Source organism: Mastomys coucha, unplaced genomic scaffold, assembly GCF_008632895.1.
Source record: "Mastomys coucha isolate ucsf_1 unplaced genomic scaffold, UCSF_Mcou_1 pScaffold6, whole genome shotgun sequence".
Classification (NCBI taxonomy): domain Eukaryota; kingdom Metazoa; phylum Chordata; class Mammalia; order Rodentia; family Muridae; genus Mastomys; species Mastomys coucha.
Window position 1 is genome coordinate 116,990,350 of NW_022196912.1, and position 18,327 is coordinate 117,008,676.

Here is an 18,327-nt window from a genome sequence, read left to right on the forward strand (position 1 = left end):
GTATATATATACATATATATATATATAATCTCTCAGCTATGATTTTGACATGTGTGCACACATATGTGGTGGGTGTCATCCTTAGGAATGCCATCTAGCTCCTGTGAAACACAGCCTCTCATTGGTCTAGAGGTTCCAGTTAGGGTCTAGCTCCTGTGAGACATAGCCTCTCATTGGTCTAGAGGTTCCAGTTAGTAGTCAGTGAGCCTCTGTAATCTCCCATCTTCACCTCCCCAGTGCCAGGGTTCCCACTGTACACTACCAATGCCCTTCCCTGTTAGGAGGATTCTGGGTTCAAACTCAAGTCCTGGAACTTGTAAGGCAAGTATTGTCCAGGCTGAGCCATCAACCTAACCCCCGAGCAATGTTTAGTAGTGGTCTTGTACATCTTTGGTTAAATTTAACATTTTGTAATTTTGTAAATCTTCTGTTAAATCTTGTTAGATTGATCCCTAAGGATTTTATGCATTTTAGAGCTAATGTAAATTGAATTTTGAAGGAAATAATTTTCAATTTTTTTCCTGGTGGATAAATAGATTTTTCTGGATTAGTGTTGTATCCTAGCTGAATTCACACACAAGTTCTAAAAGTTCCTTAGACTTCTACACTTTATATGGTTTTATTTTGTTTGGAAAACATTATATCACCTACCAAAAAATGTGTTTTACTGTCTCCTTTCTGATAATTTTTGGGTTTTTTGTTTTCTTATCATAGTATGCAGAACCACCAGCACAATGAGGGATATGGAAGTGCCCATTCCTGTTTTGTTTCCCGCCTTCAACACCTTGTTCTGGTTATGTGTTAGCCAGGGTTTTTGTTTTTGTTTTCACAGACCCCCCCTTTTTTTAAACAAATCGAGGGTGTTTTCTTCTATTTCCAATATGTTGAGTATTTTTTATTTTAATATGTTGAATTGCATTGATTTTTTCTCTTCCTTGTGTGTATAGCATGTGTGTACATATGTGATGGTTCACATGTATGTGAGTGGGCATGTCTGTAGCTGTGTGCACACTTGCGTGTGGAGGCCCAAAGTTGATACAGGAATCTTCCTTGGTCATTCTTCCACCTTATACTTTGAGGCAGGGTCTCTCCATCAGGCCTCAGAGCTTGCTGATGTCGCTGGTCTGGATAGGAAGCTTGCTCACTCAGGGGATCCCTGAGCTCCATCTTCTGAGGTTCATGTTATAGAGGTTCACTGTGCCCACATGGAGGATCTGAACTCTGGTCCTCCTCCTTGCCTTGTCCCCACTGATTGTGAAATTATTCTGGCATTCTAAAGATAAACCCTTATGGTCATGATATATTACCCTAGTCATCTATAATCAGATGCAGTGTCCAGAGGAATACTGCGCTGTGTGTTCTCTTCCTGTTCCTTTGTGTTTATTTAGTTATTCAGATAACAGTTTTATCTGATGTTATTTTGAGGGCTATGGGGTGGGGGTGGGGAGCTCATCAAACAAACAGCCAAAGGTTTCCCTGTTCTGTTTTCTTAAGTTAGGCATAAGTTTCGGGTTCTGTGTTTCCTGAAGGCCATCTTTGGCCTTTGAACCAACATTCCAGGGTGGACTTGGCCTAATGAGGCAGAGGCTGACGTACCTAGCATAGGAGAACTTCTTTTCCTTCATCCACTTGGGATCTTTGACTTCTTCCTTCTGGTAACCTACTCCCTCTAACCAACCATCTCAAGAATCATTCTTTCTGGTGCTTTGGTCTAAGAGGTAGAGCCATGTAAAACTCTTGAGTCCTTTTTGCTACAAGTTCCAGATCAGATGTTCCAAGAAAACATGACAGGTCTCCTGGAAGAAGTGACGATACCCACTGCATTCCCTCAGGGCAACCATCTTGGCCTTGCTAGGTCCTTGCTGATAATTCTCGTCCACTTCTGGACTTGTGGCCTTTGCAGGCTTTGGGATGCTCAGCTGTACTTGGGGAGGCCAGGAATAATTCTGCTGTCACTTTGGCACTTTATGGCTCTGTCTGAAAAATTGTTATGAAATATTAGGTTTGACTATGGATAATTTCATCCCTCTAGGGCAAATAGTGAGAGCAAGATAGTGGATAAAACTGTGGCATTGAGAGCCTAACCTCTAAATCACTGTACGCATGTTCGTTGGCCCATAGCTTGTGTTTTCCTCTCTGTTTGAATGCAGCATGATGGTTCCAGGCAATGCAGCAGGTGTGGCCAAGCAGTTCCTGCGCTGTATCTTCCATCAGCTGGCCCCCAACGGCATCTTCCCTCAGCTCTTCCAGAGTGCTATCAAAGGTGACTCACTCCCTGAGGACCCAGACACTGTAAGCCTGGCCAGTCCCCAGAAACCCTACTAAATCTGACAATTTGCTTTATAGATGGGACTTTTTTACGGACCTTAGCCACATCTCTCATGGACTTCAATGAGCTGAGCTCAATTGCTGCCCTCAGTCAGCTCTTGGAGGTAGGTTTGCGTGAAAGGTACCCTAGGCCCCAGGCAGAGTCATGTACCTATCTCCCTCCACGAGGCACCCCTGAACTGCTTCACGGTGAAGTGTTGTATCTTGAGATTGGCTTGAGGTTTTTACGAGTTACAGAGAGAAATCCCGGACTGCTTCACCATGCCCAGCTGTTGCTAGGGAGAAATCAGCAGCGCCAGTCTTTATTCTGGAAGATTCTTTCCAGCAGGCATCATTCATTACCACCTAACCCCACCAGTTATATATCCTTAGCTAGTTAATTCATGATCCCATTTTATCTCGTGGATGTAAAGATCATTAGTTTTGCACCTGCAGTTTTTCTAAACATAGCTGGTTTTTCTTCTGTATCCCTTCTGCCTGTTAGAGCAATCAGCCTGCATAGCAGACTGTCCATCATGTTTATTGTGTGAATATTTAAGATTTCTAAGCAAACCTTCACTGGGAAGCTTTATGATTCATGCACTATTTCAGATTCATGTACTATTTCATGTACTATTTCAGCCTATGCTTTTGTGTTTTTAGGGTCTAAATAACAAAAAGAATTTACCAGCAGGGGGTGCTATGATACGCTGTTTGGAAAACATTGCCACATTCATGGAAGCTCTGCCCATGGATTCTCCTAGTAGCCTCTGGACCACGATCAGCAACCAGTTTCAGACATTTTTTGCCAAGCTGCCTTGTGCTTTACCTCTGAAGGTGAGCTCAGTCCAAGTTTTTAGCTTCCGTTACTTTTCTATCCATCTGCTTACCAACAGAGACCAACACGTGAAGCACGGTCGGGTGATCTGATAGATCTCAAAGGGCTAGGGGAAGTCTGTCAGCAAGAGTGAAGAGAATTTTTTAGGTCATCCACTCCGCCGTCAGCAACATAGAGTTGATACTTTATTTGCTGGTAATGAAGGTGCCCAGTGGCCACGTGGTTTTTAGTTGGATACCAATACAATGTGATTTGTTCCTTTCCTTTCTTTCTTTTTAAATTTGTGTTTGTTTTCATCTCAAGTGAGGGAGCTAGAACTCAGCGTCCTTTGCACGTTAGGTAGTCATTCTATTACTGAACTATATCCTCAGTTCTTAGATCACCTTTATGAGGAAACATTTTTTTTTCCCAAGTGGCTATCCAATAGGCAAGGAAATTAATAGTTTATCTAAAAGGAATCCAGATATAGGTAAAGTGTTAGCTTTAGATAATTATTTAAAGTGACATGTGTTGTTGTTTTGTTTTGTTTTTGTTTTGTTTTGTTTTGAGTAATGTTCAGGAAAGAGCAAGATGATATTCAGTGGTTAATCTATAGTTCAAGGATCATTATTATCACGAGCCTGATCATGAAAAAAGAAAAAAGAAAAGAAAAGAAAGAAAAGCAGGAGCTTATTTTATTAAAGCGGGAGAAACCAATAAGACATGCTCTTTCTGTGTATTGTCAAATAAGGAGCTGTACATTAAGAGAAGAGGTTGTAATTGCCCATGCAGATGGGGTGAAGATTGGAGCCCATGCCTCCTGACTCTCAGTCTAGTGCTCTTTGTATGACCACACACTCTTGTAAAGCAAGAAAGCTGCAAGCATTCATATCTCTAGGACCTGGGCCAGGAGGCAGCCAGCCTTGGTAGAGCTAGTTCTTTGACCCTTGCTCCACTAGAGTTGTGTGATTTCTTCACATAACTCATAGATAAAATTACTCAAATCGAGGGGCTGGAGAAATGACTCAGCGGTTAAGAGCACTGACTATTCTTCAGAAGGTCCTGAGTTCAAATCCCAGCAACCACATGGTGGCTCACAACCATCTGTAATGGGATCCAATGCCCTCTTCTGGTGTGGCTGAAGAGAGCAACAGTATACTCAGATACATAAATAAACTTTTTTTAAAAATTACTTAAATTGAAACAAAATTGGATCACTTGTTCATCTGACCAGAGAAGTCACACGTTGGTACTTCTGGAATAAGTACTTACCACCTCATACGAGTAAGATGTTGCAGAGGTCAGTTAGCCGTGGCAATCACAGTTGTTGAACCAGTGGATGCTAATGAGGATGCTGGGAGCTGGTAATTCGGAGGCTTTAGCTTGCTGAGTGCGGCTACTAGGGTTCAAAGGGACTATGGACAGCAGTGCAGAAGGTTTCTGTATCACGGCTCTCTGCGATACCTGTCTATCCATAGCTTAAAGTAGACGAACAAATCCAAGCAAAGAGGACTACTCCTGGGCTAGCAAGATAGCTCAGGGAGTAAGGGTGCTCGCCACCAAGCCAGACAATCTGAGTTTGATTCCCAAGTCCCCCACAATGGATGGAAAGACTGACTCCCAAAGATTTCTTTCAAACATCCATATATGCACCACAACACACACACACACACACACACACACACACACACACCCCACACCCCTACACACATTTTAACATGGCCACACAGAACCCCCTTAGACCAGAGTGTTGTGCTGGAACATTCTTTGCTGATGAGCCATTCAGAAGCATTCCGAAGCATCTAGTCCAATAAATAGTGAAAATGCTGAATTCAGTACTGACCGGCAGGGGGTGCTGCTGCTGTAAACAACTAGCATGCCTAATTTGTGACAATCAGCTATGCCTGCAGGGACTCCACCCTAATGAGTTGAGTAGTGTGGTGAGAGGCAAGGTAATTCGGAGAACTGAGACACTTGACGGTGGCGTTAATGCACGGGCTCCTACAGGGCTGCACTCCTCTCCTGCTGATGGTGGTTATGTGGGGAAAGCCTCAGCATAGGGCTCTTTTCCCCCCTCTACGATGACATTTTCTGGCTTTTAAGTCACTAGAGTTTGGCCTGCTCGGCAGCTAGTTTTCAGCTCCTGCTTTAAAGTAAGTAAATGTCACACCAGTTCTGAAGGATATTGACATATTGAACAGGCCGAGGTTCTTTTAAAAGATACCTAGAAAATACCACCAGGATTTGTGTAAGAGTGTTCCTTACCAGGTCAGCTTGGAGAACGGATTCTGTTTTGTCCTTAATCTCTTGGGGAGATACCCTCCAGGGAAACTCGTGCAGTGTGCTTTTGAGAAGTCTCATTGAAGTAGACCTTGGACTTCAGTGTGCACTACAGTCCCTGCTAAAGACAGGGCTGTGACCGTCAGAGTGTGGCCTGAGGATTGAACAAATGCAGATTTCAAGTGACAGACAAGCTGCAGGTCCAGGGATCCAAGACGCTCCCTCTGGCTTAGTCTGTACTGTGTGGAAGGGGGTCAGCGTCCATTGTACATGTGAAGCTGTAAGGATATGCTTACCACAGTCAGCGGCAGCTTGTTTGTGTGCTGCCATATCTTCCAATCTCTGTAAACATGGGGGTTTCCAAAGCACATTTTGATGTAGAATCTTGGTTTTCTTTCTCAGAAATTTTACTGCTTTTCTCCAGCTTCCAGGTCATGTCTTTTCCTGACAAAGGGATGGTGACTTCCCTCCTAGGGACTGGGGACATGTAGCTCAGCAGAACCACACCTTTTTTCTATACACGAGGACCAAGTTTAATCCCCAACCTTGTGAAAAATTAAAATAAGAAACAAATCCCAGAGAAAGGGTGATAAAACTGGACCTTATTTGGACTAATGATTTATATAAGGTTTTTTTTTTTTTTGCCCCAAAATAGCATTTCATAATTTAGTGTACCTCCTTAGACTAGTATACAATTAACATCTGCCTACTTACCTATGTGCCTGCCTAACATCCCTCTAGCCTCCTGTTCACCCACCTATCTGCCCATCTATCCATACATCCATACATTCATCTCTACAAACATCTCATTATCCAACTATCTATATCATTTAATTCTAGAACTATATCTTTGAGAAATAGCTTCCGAGCTGTGTTTATTTATTTAATTTATTTAATGATTATTTTAGTTTTATGTAATTTTTCATTGAAATCTTTATCTGAAAATGACTATTTTAATATGCATAGGAAACAGTATAGCTGTAGTTACAGTAAGAACTATGTATGCATGTGTGTAAGTACATGAGAGTGTGTATGTGTGTGTGTGTGCATGTTTGTGCATGTGTGTATACATATATATATATAAGGGTATATGTATGTCTGAATTGCTGTGAGAATGTGTTCATGTGGAGGCCAGAAGTCAGCATTGGGAATCACTCTTTAGGCATGGTCCACCATGTCTTTGAGATGGACTCTCTTCCTGGACTGAGCTCACTGAGTTGGCCAGGTTGGCTGAGCAGTGAGCTCCAGGAGTCTCAATGCCTTCACCACACCTGCCAACACACCCTGCTTGTTTACATGGGTTCTAGAGAGCAACTTTGGGGCTTTATGCCTGTGTGGCAAGCCCTTTACTGACTGACCTATCACCCCAGACCCAACTTCTTCCTTTTGCAAAATAAATGCAGGAAATATTTGAAGCAAAGGAAACCTTGAGAGCTGACTTTTCCCTTTTCATATCTGTTCACAGTGTTCTTTAGATTCCAGTTTGAGAATTATGATTTGCCTCTTGAAGATACCTTCCACCAATGCCACGAGGGTATGTATTTTGTGTTTTAAAGTACTTCAGAAAAGCTTGACTGGTTGATTATTTGATTACTTTCTAAGTGCAAGACAGGCAGATAGCAATACTGATACCATGACTGCAACTGGAATGATCCCATTAGCATCACTCTAGGTCATGATCTAACACCCTGCAATGCTACCTACTGTGTGTAGCCATTCATCCTGGTCTAGCCCATCACTCCATCCTCCAGATTACCAACTAGCTGAGCCTTTTAAATAGGGTCGTGTTGGTTCCTTAGCTAAAAGTCTTTGATGACTACTGATTTCTTTCAGGATAACGTTTAAATTCCTTGGTGTGGCATACAGTCACATCCCTTCTCACCAGCCCACCTTCCCAGCCTAATCTCTGCTACTTGTTCCATTCACCCATGCATCCCAAGCAGCTTCAAAGTCAGCATCACTATCATCATGATGACAGTGGAAACTGTCTGTTGAATGCTCCTGTATTGCATTTAGAGCTTTACACATATAATCTTAGTTTCAGACCCTCACCTTTGTTTAGGCTGTTTCCTTTGGCTGACATACTTTAAACCCTTATCAGTGTGCTGAACACTTTTTCATTCTTCAAGTCCCATTTAAGAGTTTTAAATGCTCATATTATCTGTAGGAAGCACTTCCTTGATTGAGCTTTTAATATTAACACAGATGCCAGGAAGATCATGAGCCTTGTGGGGGTATTCAGGACTATTTCTCATTTCCTTTTATACCCTGCTCATATATCTTAGCTGCTTCCTGTGTAGTAGTACAAGAGCTTATTTTATGACAGTGCATAATTACTAGCTCATCATCTACCAACAATGCACATTTCTTATAGCCTTAACTATGCCTTCACAGAGTCATAGTTCATGCTAGCTGGTTGAGAGGTTAGCCAGTCTGCAACTGTACAGAGAAAGACATAGGCCCAGAAACAACCTGTCTAATCAAGGTCATAGAGCTAGTTTGTGAATATCTGAAACTTAAGCATAGGTCCTTAGAGAGCAAGTTTCTAGGTTTTTCTGATGTGCCATGTTGCCAATTAGCTGTTGTTTAGGTGTGTTTCGATATAAGCACAATATAGCTTTCTATCTATAGGCACCATTTCAAAGTTTCTATATGAAAAGCTCCACAAAGATTTCAATAGAGAAATATCAATAAATGAAAAACAAACCCATCCTCAGGGGACAAACAAAATGAACTGCTTTTTATGTAAATATAAAAGGAACCTCAACAAGTTTCATATCTGGGCTGAAGAGAAGGTTTAAAAATTAAGAGTGCTTGCAGACCCCAAGTTTGCTTCCAGGCATCCACCGCAGGCATCTAACACTCCCTTGTAACTACAGCTTCAGGAGATCCGATGCCCTCTTCTGGCTTCCTCAGGCTCCAGCACACACATGGTATTAAACACATACATACACACACATGTAAATAAAAATCATCTAAATCTTTAAATATTTAAGTATATATCTGGAGCTGCAAAGTTGTTTGGAGGGTAAAAGCCCTTGGCAACAAGCATGACTTCCTAAGCCCCCATCACCAGAACTCACATAAGAGCTGCCAGACAGGGGCTTTGAGAGAGGGCAAGAGAGACTCTGCCTAAAACAAGATAGAAAGTGAAGACAGCTACCTGAGGTTGTTTTCAGACCTCTACATGCGCACAATGGCATGCACACTCACTACACGTGAACATACAGCAAGTAAATATTTATAAAATGTTTATATCCTCTTACTGAGTCTTTCTTTTTCTGGAAATGTATTTTAAGGAAGAATATTTGAAGTGAAAATTTCATGCAGACATTTTTGTTGAGGTGTTGTTTTCAGTGTGGCTATTAAGATGGATGGCTCTGAAGAATCAAAGAGCACCTTAATTTCTTATATTGTTAATAAAAAATGGATTGTGCATGTCTGTATCTAGAGCCAAGGTTCCAACTAAGAAGGATAAAATCCAGTGCTAGAGCTTACGCTCTCCCTGGCTACTGGAGTTGTCAGAAGAACCTTGGATAAGACAAACAATGAGGGAGCACTGAGCTCTGCCCAGCTCAGCACTCAGAGGGTGCTTACAAACCATGAGTGACTTGTGAAAGCCTGCAAGACTAAAACTTGGCCCTGATGGTAGACTTCAGATAAGAAAACAGACAACTTGTCTCTGACTAACACTTTCAGGAAGCTGGGCAGCAGGAACTAGGGCTGAGCCCACGGGCCTTGGTGAGACACATGGGCCTTCCCAAGAGCATAACTGGTGGGTTTGAATCTGAGCAGCTGCAGCTGCCTGAGGGCCCGGAGGAACAGACTGAGTGATCCTAACACAGCCTCACAGAGGTGGCACTGCCCAGCCTGGCATGAGGACAGGGCCATCATTAGGCCGGTTTGTAAGTGATGCCATGTGAGAAAATGAGAGGTTTGATTTTCTTTTTTCCTTTTTGAACAATAAAATGACTGAGTCATTCTCTTTGAATTGTTGGTTGATTTGTTAGACCAATAGAGTGGCTATTAACAGCTCTTTGCGTTAGATTTCAAAAAAACAAACGAACAAACAAACAAACAAAAAACAACTCTTGCAGTTAAGGTGTAATAAAATGCCTTTGTAGAATGAGGACATAAACAACTTACCTGTCTGATCTCACTGCAGAGTTTGTTGGAGCCATTTTCCAAGCTACTGAGCTTTGTCATTCAGAATGCAGTCTTCACGTTGGCCTACCTGGTGGAATTGTGTGGCTTGTGCTACCGAGCGTTCACAAAGGTAACCCTCCTGTGTGTCCCCAGAGACACAAGTGGCATGTCCCTGTCAGCTGTTAAACTGGCATCTGGTTGGATACTTTACACACGCGTACACTAAATGGCTCAGCAATGTACAGATTTGGAGACCGAGGCCACATGGTTTAGACAACGACAGTATGTGGCCTAAGTGACCTCATAAAGACCTTTTCAAGTTTGTTAGAGCATCATTAGTAGGCAGGCGATCACTGTGTGCCTTCTTTATAGCCGAAGAAGAAAAAAAATCCCCAGCATCTCTGTATTCGTAAAAGCCTCTGGTGTGCTCCTCATGCTCCAGTGTTTGCGTCCCAGCTCTGGGTTCTTGGCCTCTGAGAGGAGACTCTCAATCAGGGTTCCTCTGCTGGACTGTCTTTATCACCTCTCTCCCACGGCTGAGCCAATGGAAAAGTACTTCCTGTCCAGTAGTAATGGCTGCCTTATCATGGCTGCCGGGCACTGGCCTCAGGGAATGCAGGCGGCAGGGGAAAGTGGGGTCCTTCCCACCCTGAGGACACTGCGGGGCTCCCTTCCAAGGCCCAGGGCCCTGAGCTTGTTTTCAATGGGCCTCTGTATCTGTGGGTCCCTCCTGAACATGCAGGGCACTCTTTATCCCTGCCGCCTCCTTCTATGCCCCCTTTCTTTTCCTCTTAAAACTCTCCTTTTACAACAAAGCCTTCTTTCTATCTATAAAAAGCTCCCCGGTCATCTTTCTTACCAACTTACACCCATTCCCCCATGCTAAGTGTTCCATGATAACACTCTCTTTGGCCTTTCACATCCTAAGTTACTTACTGCCCTGCCTGGGGCACTCATTTTCTACCTCTCAAGACAGTAATTTGTTTTTCCCCCTTGCACATTCTCTTTGAGAAGTAACTCAACCCCCTTTTTCTTTTACACTTAAAAAAGTGGGTATACACAACACAGTCCCAAGTTCAGTAAAATGCTTTATTTTTAGAAGCCATTTTATTAAAAAAGAGTTCTATCTAATAGCACCTCCTTATATAATCAAATAAGAAGACAGGAAAACATAAAGAGTCCTGGTGACATCTTTTCCCATCAGTCAGGCAGTTTAGAGAACCTAGAACCACCCCCACTGAAAAGACTAGAATTTGGATGAAATATAGTAATACTTTTATAATATTTACTTTAAATGTACGTTCGATGTTATAAGAATGACAGAGACAAATGAAGAGGGATTTGAGAACCCAAATGTGGAGCACGTAAGCAGGTTTGTGTCAGGGAGTTGCTGTCTTAACAACCCGGTGTTTGAGTGCCAATGTCCTTACAAGAGAAGGGATGGTGTTTTTAGTTCCATGCCAGGAGTTGGAGCCAGGTCATTGCCCTCAGGAGGTTAGAACCCTTGCAAGGCTGTCCACTGGGTAAAAGGGTAGTTTGGGCAGAATACATTTGTGATGTAGTAGTGACAAGCAATGCTATGAATTTTAGCCTTCTAATGGAGAAATAATATAATGTCCTTTGAGAAATTAGTAAGCTCAGGCGATCATTGAAAAGAGTAATGGTTTGAATTTATGGTCCTCACAAGCTGTGACAGCAGCCAAGCTGGAGTCATGTGATACTGATGCCACTCAGGCAACAGGTGCTGAGTTTGTCTCTGCAGAAGGAAGCTCAGAAACAAACCTCAGGCATCTCTGGATAGAGGAGCCTGCAGCCCGTCCCCAGCATGATTCCTGAGGCTAAAACTCTGAGGATCATAAGTAGTCTAAACTCAATACTTCCCAAGGAAAAACACCCATCAGGTTAGAACTAGATTAGGAGAATCAATAAATAGTAATGATATTTCTCCCAAGAACATGAAAATTATGAGACATGGGCCATTCGAGTACATACCATACTATAAGCATATAAAGGATTAAAGAAACAACCTGGAAAGGAGTTTAGTCATTAAAAAAAAAAAGTCAGGCCAGTTTAAGCTTGATAAAAAGTGAAAGATTAAAAAAACAGTGAAAGATAATCACTAAGTTAAAAAGTGCAATTCACAAGTTAAATAGCAAATTAGACATAGCTTAAAGGGAGAATTGGAGACATGGAAAAGGAAAAAGACATCGAAAAACATGGAGACAAAGATAAAAAGATGAAAGATATAAGGATCTTACACACAGGTAAATCTGTAGAAAACAGACTAGGCTTTTGTCATTTGCCTAGTTAGTGAAAACCATCAGTTCTCTGATTTGGGATGCAATGTGTCCAAAAGTATTACAATCCTCCCACCTGCTCCCACTCAGCTGCTCCCACTCAGCTGTGCCCACCCACCTGTGCCCACTCACCTGCACCCACTCACCTGTGCCCACCCACCTGTGCCCATGCACCTGCACCCACTCACCTGCACCCACCCACCTGCGCCCACTCACCTGCACCCACTTACCTGCACATGTTAGTTTATATGACCAGCTGTGATTGGAAAAAGCAATGTTTTAAGAGCAACTGAGAGAACAAACACTCTGAAAATAGACTTAACAGCCAGCCTTACAATCCCAGAGGGAACTAGATTCCAGTGCGAAAGTCTTTAAAATGATACAAGAGAAGAAGAATTGTTCACCTAGAATCCTTTATAGCTAAGAATATCTTTTAAGATTGAAGGCCAAGGAGGTATTCATGAGGAAGGAAAGAAAGTATTGATCGATTCTCATGGAGATTCATTTGCTTTTATTTTCTTTATATGTGTGAGTGCTGCATCTATGTATGCGCACCATGTGTGTGCCTGTCTCCCCATGGGGGCAGAGGAGAGAGCATTGGATCCGGTAGAATTGGAGTTAGATATGAACTGTTCAAGCGGGTGTTAGAAACTGAACCTGGCTCCTCTGTAGGAACAGTATTTGCTCTTTGCGGAGCCATCTCTCCATCCCCTGGAAATGTGAGCATATTCTTACTGACATAATATTTCAAGATGTATTATAATAAAAAGGGAATTGAACCAACAAAAGAAGTTTTTAAATATACAAAGGAAATTTACCAAAGGAATTAGTAAAATGTGTAAGTCTGAGAGACCATTGACTATATAAAGCAACAGTAGTAATAATATTAAGTATACATAGTATTAATAATACTAAGTATAAAACAAAAGGACAATAAAATACCAACTAACAATAACCTGTATACAGAATGTGTGTGTGTCTGTGCCTGTATGTGCTTGTGTGTAGCTCTGGGATGGATTTAAATCCCTGTTCACAAGGACAGGGATTATATGTAACTTTAAACTCTTAACACTTGTCAGTATTTTAAATATAAACTCCAAAGGCCAGAAATACACTATGTAAGTTCCAAACAAATACAGGGATAAGATACAAATAAAAATTTAATTATAACAAAAGATAGAGAATAAGCTGCTGGAGAGTTGGCTCAGTGGTTAAGAGCACTGACTGTTCTTCCAGAGATCCTGAGTTCAATTCCTAGCACCCACATGCTGGCTCACAACCATCTGTAATGGGATCTGATTCCATCTTGTAGTCTGTGTGAAGATAGAGCACACACACACATGTACACACAAATATAATAAATATATATAATAAAAAAGAAATAACATAAATTGAAAAATAGATATGAACTCTAAGCAGGGTAGTAGTCACAACGAATGTTTATGATACTAATTAGGAATTGTCAGATTGGCTTTCGAAAACAGTTATCTATCATCTATAAAAGACACCTAAAATTCACCTAAAGACACTAAGAACATTTAAAACTAAGGAGTGATGTCCAGACAGATGTGCGTCTGGCACAGAGGGTAGTGTGCATGGATGCAAGTGTTGGTGCACACAGACTGGGACTCTGAAAACCTTGCAGTGCTGTGTTCACGGGTGTGATTGTATGTACTTTCCCCAATTCTTACAAAGTGATGTGTCTGTGGCAGTACCCGAGGCCTGTTATATTTGGCAGCTAAAATACACTTTTAAGTAAGTCTAAAATCAAAACCATGTTTAAGAAAACTTAGAAGATTGTTTAGTACCAATTTAAAAGAAAATGCTTCCTTCCAGAGTGAAGCTTTATAGTCACAGCCTATTGAGAAGCAAATTTAACATCCCGTGTACTTGTGTACGTGTGCGTGAGGGTGCGGGTGCATTTTCATGTTGTATACAGATACGTGTACATGTAGGTGTATATGGAGGTCCACAGTTTACGTTGTGTCTTTCTCTCTGGCTTACCACCTCAGTTTTTGAGACAGAGTTTCTCAGCGCACCTGACCATCACTGGTTAGTTCCTGTCTTTGCCTCCCCAGCAGTGGGAGTCCAAACACTCACTGCCATGTTTAGATTTTTTTTTTTTCTGTGCATGTTGGGGATATGAGCTTAGGTTCTTGTGCCCGCATAGCAAGCAGTTTACCAACTGAGCATCTCCTCAGCCCCTGTCGTAGGTACTTTACTAGAAAGAGAGAAAGAAAGAAAGAAAGAAAGAAAGAAAGAAAGAAAGAAAGAAAGAAAGAAAGAAAGAAAGGGAGAGAGAGAAAGAGAGAGAAAGAAAGAGAGGAGGGAGGGAGGGAGGGCAAGGAAAAAGAAAGAAAAGAAGAAGAAAGAAAGGAAGGAAGAAAAGCTATATGAACTAAACAGGCCAACATAACGAGAGAGAGTAGAGAGTTTAGGGAGGGCACTGAGGATGGTGTCACACAGATCCACAGAAAAGCCACAGAGCTCAGGTGGCCCTGTGCCATCCTTGAGCACATTGTCAGCAAAAGCAGATAAATGGTACAGATACAGAGTATTGGCAAAAACAAAACAAAACAACAACAACAACAACAAAAAAAAAAAAAAACAAAAAGCCATAGTGGCAGGCTTCTTAGGGTTAAGACAGTCAACTTTGAGCCAGTACCTTGAGTTCTGGTACAATAGGGGTAGTTCTCTACAGAAACATAATACGCAACAACCAGGGGAGAAGAGAGGAAGAGTGGATCCCACGTAGCTGAGGAAAGATGGTGTCAACAGTTTAAAGCCTCTCACAGATGAACACCATGCAGCCCTAGTGATGATGTCCACTCAGGGTTTATAAACACACTGATCTGCACCTAATGCACACGAACAGAAGAGAGACTGGGAGCACTACCACACACTGTACACTCCACAGGGCAGCAAGCTCCTGATTCCAGCCAGACAGGGGCAGCAGGGAAGACAGATCAGTGCCCTTCATACGTGAACACTCCAAACTGGGGTGTTAAATGCAGAGCCTTGTGAACCAGCTGGGATCTGCAGGACTATAAAATCTGCAAACAGCCAAGGATTTACTGCTGATAAGCCATGGGTATGTTTATTTTAGAACAATTATTTGGAGGGCATGCACTTTTACCATTTATTAAAGGAAAAGGAAAGTTTTGGGTGATGGAAAGATGGCTCAGCAGTAAGAGCACGGCCTTGCTCCTGCAGAGGAATTAAGCAAGCTTTCCTATACCCAGTGGGCAGCTTACAGCTGCTTATTATTCCAGTTCCAGGGGATCCAGCGCCCTCTTCTGGCCACTGCAGGCATCTGCACTCATAGGCACATGCCCACACAAGGATACAAGCACAAACACATTAAAAATAAAAAAAGTGAATCTTTATTTTAAAAATTCTTATTAGTGAGATGGATCTGCTTATTTATTTTTATATAAAGAATCAAATCTTACTGGAATATTCGATCCTGCAGGACATAGATTGTCTTTAATGTTTTTCAGAATTGTTTAGTGTTTTATTTTATTCTCATTGATGCTAAGAATCATGCTTTGCATAAATATATAGCACAAAAACTGCAGAAGTATAATCAAGGCCATCTCAAATTGCTGGAAATTCTTTCCTAATCCCAAGCTAAAATTCATGTAACAATTTTAAAAATAAGGCATCAGTCAGCAACTGAAGCAGCAATTTTGAAATGAAACACTCTAATTCCATGAATCAGAGGTACACTCACGTGGTATATACATGCTGAGGAATTGTGGTGAGACCGTCTTAAAAGTCTTTGTTCTCCATCGCTAGCTAAGCCATATATTCTGTGAAAGCAGAGCCTTGTGTATACAGTAGAAGCGCAAGCGATAGCATGTCATGGCCTGAGCCATGCAGTGCACACCCACATGCTAAGCGTGTGTGTGTGTGTGTGTGTGTGTGTGTGTGTGTGTGTCTATGTGGGGGGGGAGAGAGAATGAGTGTATATGTGGTATGTGTGCATGTGTGAACAGTGAGTGTGCATGTATGTGGTATATGTGTGTGGTGTGTGTGTGTATACGAGAATTTTTAAGTAAGTAGGGCATTTTCTTGTAAGCTTCTTGGGAGCATTAGTATGCTAGCCAACTATACAGGCATTGTGAGGTTAGTGTCCAGAGGAGCAGAGTACTGTAGAGCTGTGAGTCTAGCCCTGAAGGCCAGTTCCCCCCGGGAATGCTGGACATATGACAGAGAGCCTGAGCTGCAGTTTCAGAAGCTAATGAGACAAGTGTCAGCTAGAGACTGGATTCCACATCCTCCGGGCCTATGCTCTGTGTAGGTCCACAAACTAAGAAGGCCTAGAGTAAACTTGGTTTTGATGGACCCAGCACAATGTTGGCTCCCGGGTTAAATGCACAAGACTTTCTGGGTACTAAGGTACCTGTGATCAGCCAGGGCAGGCCATGCACATCTGGGGATAGCAAATAGAAAGTGCTTTGAAGAGAGAGACTAGTTCAGGAAGAGCCTTATCTCCACCCTGCCTTTGAAGAGGAAGCCTTCCTCACACAGTTGACAGTATCCAGCTATGCTATGCTCGTGGGGACAGTGAGTGAAAGTAAGCTCAGACCTCACGGGGGCTCCTGTTTGCCATGTGCTTCTCTGTCCTGTGTGCTCATCGCCGAGCGCCCGTTTCTATTCACTTAACTGGACACTTACACACTTTCCTTCGTGGGTGTGGTGTTTGATAACAAAGAAGGCCTGTCTAGTATTCATTTGACAGTGAATTGTGCACAGCTATACAATATAATATTAGTAAGCTGTTGACTCAAAAGAATGAGTTACATCTATCAAAGACTAATTAAAGAAAACAACACAAATAATCCCGAATTGCATAAAAAAGCTACCCACAGACTGTGATGCCATGCGACTAGGTCAAAGAAGGCAATGTTTCAACGAAGGTGTACTCACATAGTCAAAATACAAAAACACAAAATAAGCAACAGATCCAGAGTAATGACAACTTCAGGGAGGGAGAAATGTTGCAAAGAGGGGCCTGCAGGTGGCTCTGTTGAAGGAGAGGTTTCAGCAAGGATGGGCGGAGGTGGGTGCAGAGAGTCTCCCATTCCCCCTGCTTCTCTGTACACTGCAAACCATCCATGTCACAAACGGAGAGTCTTGGTGGAGCATGGAGCTTTGGGGGCAGCTGTGCCTGCCTCTCTGTATCCTTTTGTATCGAAAAACATACACTTAGTTTTGTTTGAGTGATGTAGTTCTTGGACTCTGCTCCATGTGACTCAGAAGCGAATCCTGTCGCTTTGATATTTGAGAGAAGTCATGCCGCTTCTCATTCGTTCTGTGATGTGTCCTTGTTGTAGCAAGAGCGATGGACTAATTCCACACATGGAACCATCTGTCTCTCTTGGTTTGAATTTTATTTCCGAAATTATACTTTTAAGCTCTGTTTTGAGTTTCCAGTCTCTCAATTTTTGAGGCTCCTTTGACGCGGATGGTGCAGATTGAATTTTGAAAATGATCGGACCTTTTCTATTTTGTTTTATTTAGGAGCGGGATAAGTTCTACTTGTCTCGGAGCGTTGTTCTGGAACTCCTACAGGCCCTGAAGCTCAAGTCACCTTTGCCAGACACAAACCTCCTGCTGCTTGTCCAGGTAGGCCTGTGCTGCATATGCAAAACTTCTCATGATCTTGCCTGTGTTTGTGGCGGGGAATGGAGGCCAAAGCCTGTGTCAGGAGACTGGGGAGTAGAGGTCTAATGCTCATAGTGTACTTGAATCTTCCACTGGCTGAAAGAGATAAAAGAGGAGTAATTCCTCCTCCTGCCCCAGTATGGATCTAGTTTTGTGAATGATTTAAAAAAAAAAAAGTAAAATAAAACAATAATTTTTCTCATCAAGAAATTTGCAATTCAGGGCTGGAGAGATAGATGGTCATTAGGTTAAGAGCACCTTTTTGTTCTTGTAAGGGACCTAGTTTGGTTCCTTAGCACCCACATCTGACTCAGTCCAGCTCAAGGAGACATCCAACAGTTTTTCTGGCTTCTGGGGCATACACACATGCGTGAACACACATACCTCCCCCAAGAGAGGAGGAATTTCAAATAAAAAATTTAAAAAGAAAAGAAATTTGTAATTCATCAGTTGCCAGGCAGCTCAGACTTTGGAGACGGGACCAACAAAGCCCAGAGTGAGGGTGTGGGCAAGGTTTTCTGGTATGGTCCAATGAGCATGTGGGAGCCCCAGAACCTTCTGTATTTATGAGGATGGGCCAAGCCAGACACAGCCAATGGACAGGATATGCTGAGTCAATGGGGTGGGAAGTGGGGATCAGCTGCTGAGTGTCCACTGAGGCAGCGGGCTTGCAGGCCAGCACTAGAGACTTATTGTTAGCACCAGGGCATCCAAAGCCTGTGGTGTCGCATGGGCGGGTCTTACAGACCTGTTGCCAGGGCAACAGCTGCCATATTCCCAGAATCCATTGGGCTCACCTCCCACCTTTAC

General features: G+C 42.5%; 1 protein-coding gene across 9 annotated transcripts in view; it reads left to right on the forward strand.

The window, feature by feature from the left end:
- The window catches only part of Unc79 (unc-79 homolog, NALCN channel complex subunit), a 236,757-nt gene that overhangs the window by 190,297 nt on the left and 28,133 nt on the right, over window positions 1-18,327 (forward strand). For all 9 annotated transcript variants that reach the window (XM_031357583.1, XM_031357577.1, XM_031357580.1 and 6 more), the window contains 6 exons: window positions 2,151-2,263; window positions 2,347-2,432; window positions 2,971-3,144; window positions 6,870-6,938; window positions 9,570-9,680; window positions 17,374-17,478. In XM_031357583.1, coding sequence (XP_031213443.1) covers window positions 2,151-2,263; window positions 2,347-2,432; window positions 2,971-3,144; window positions 6,870-6,938; window positions 9,570-9,680; window positions 17,374-17,478 — 658 coding nt within the window. The remainder of the gene's footprint in view (window positions 1-2,150; window positions 2,264-2,346; window positions 2,433-2,970; window positions 3,145-6,869; window positions 6,939-9,569; window positions 9,681-17,373; window positions 17,479-18,327) is intronic.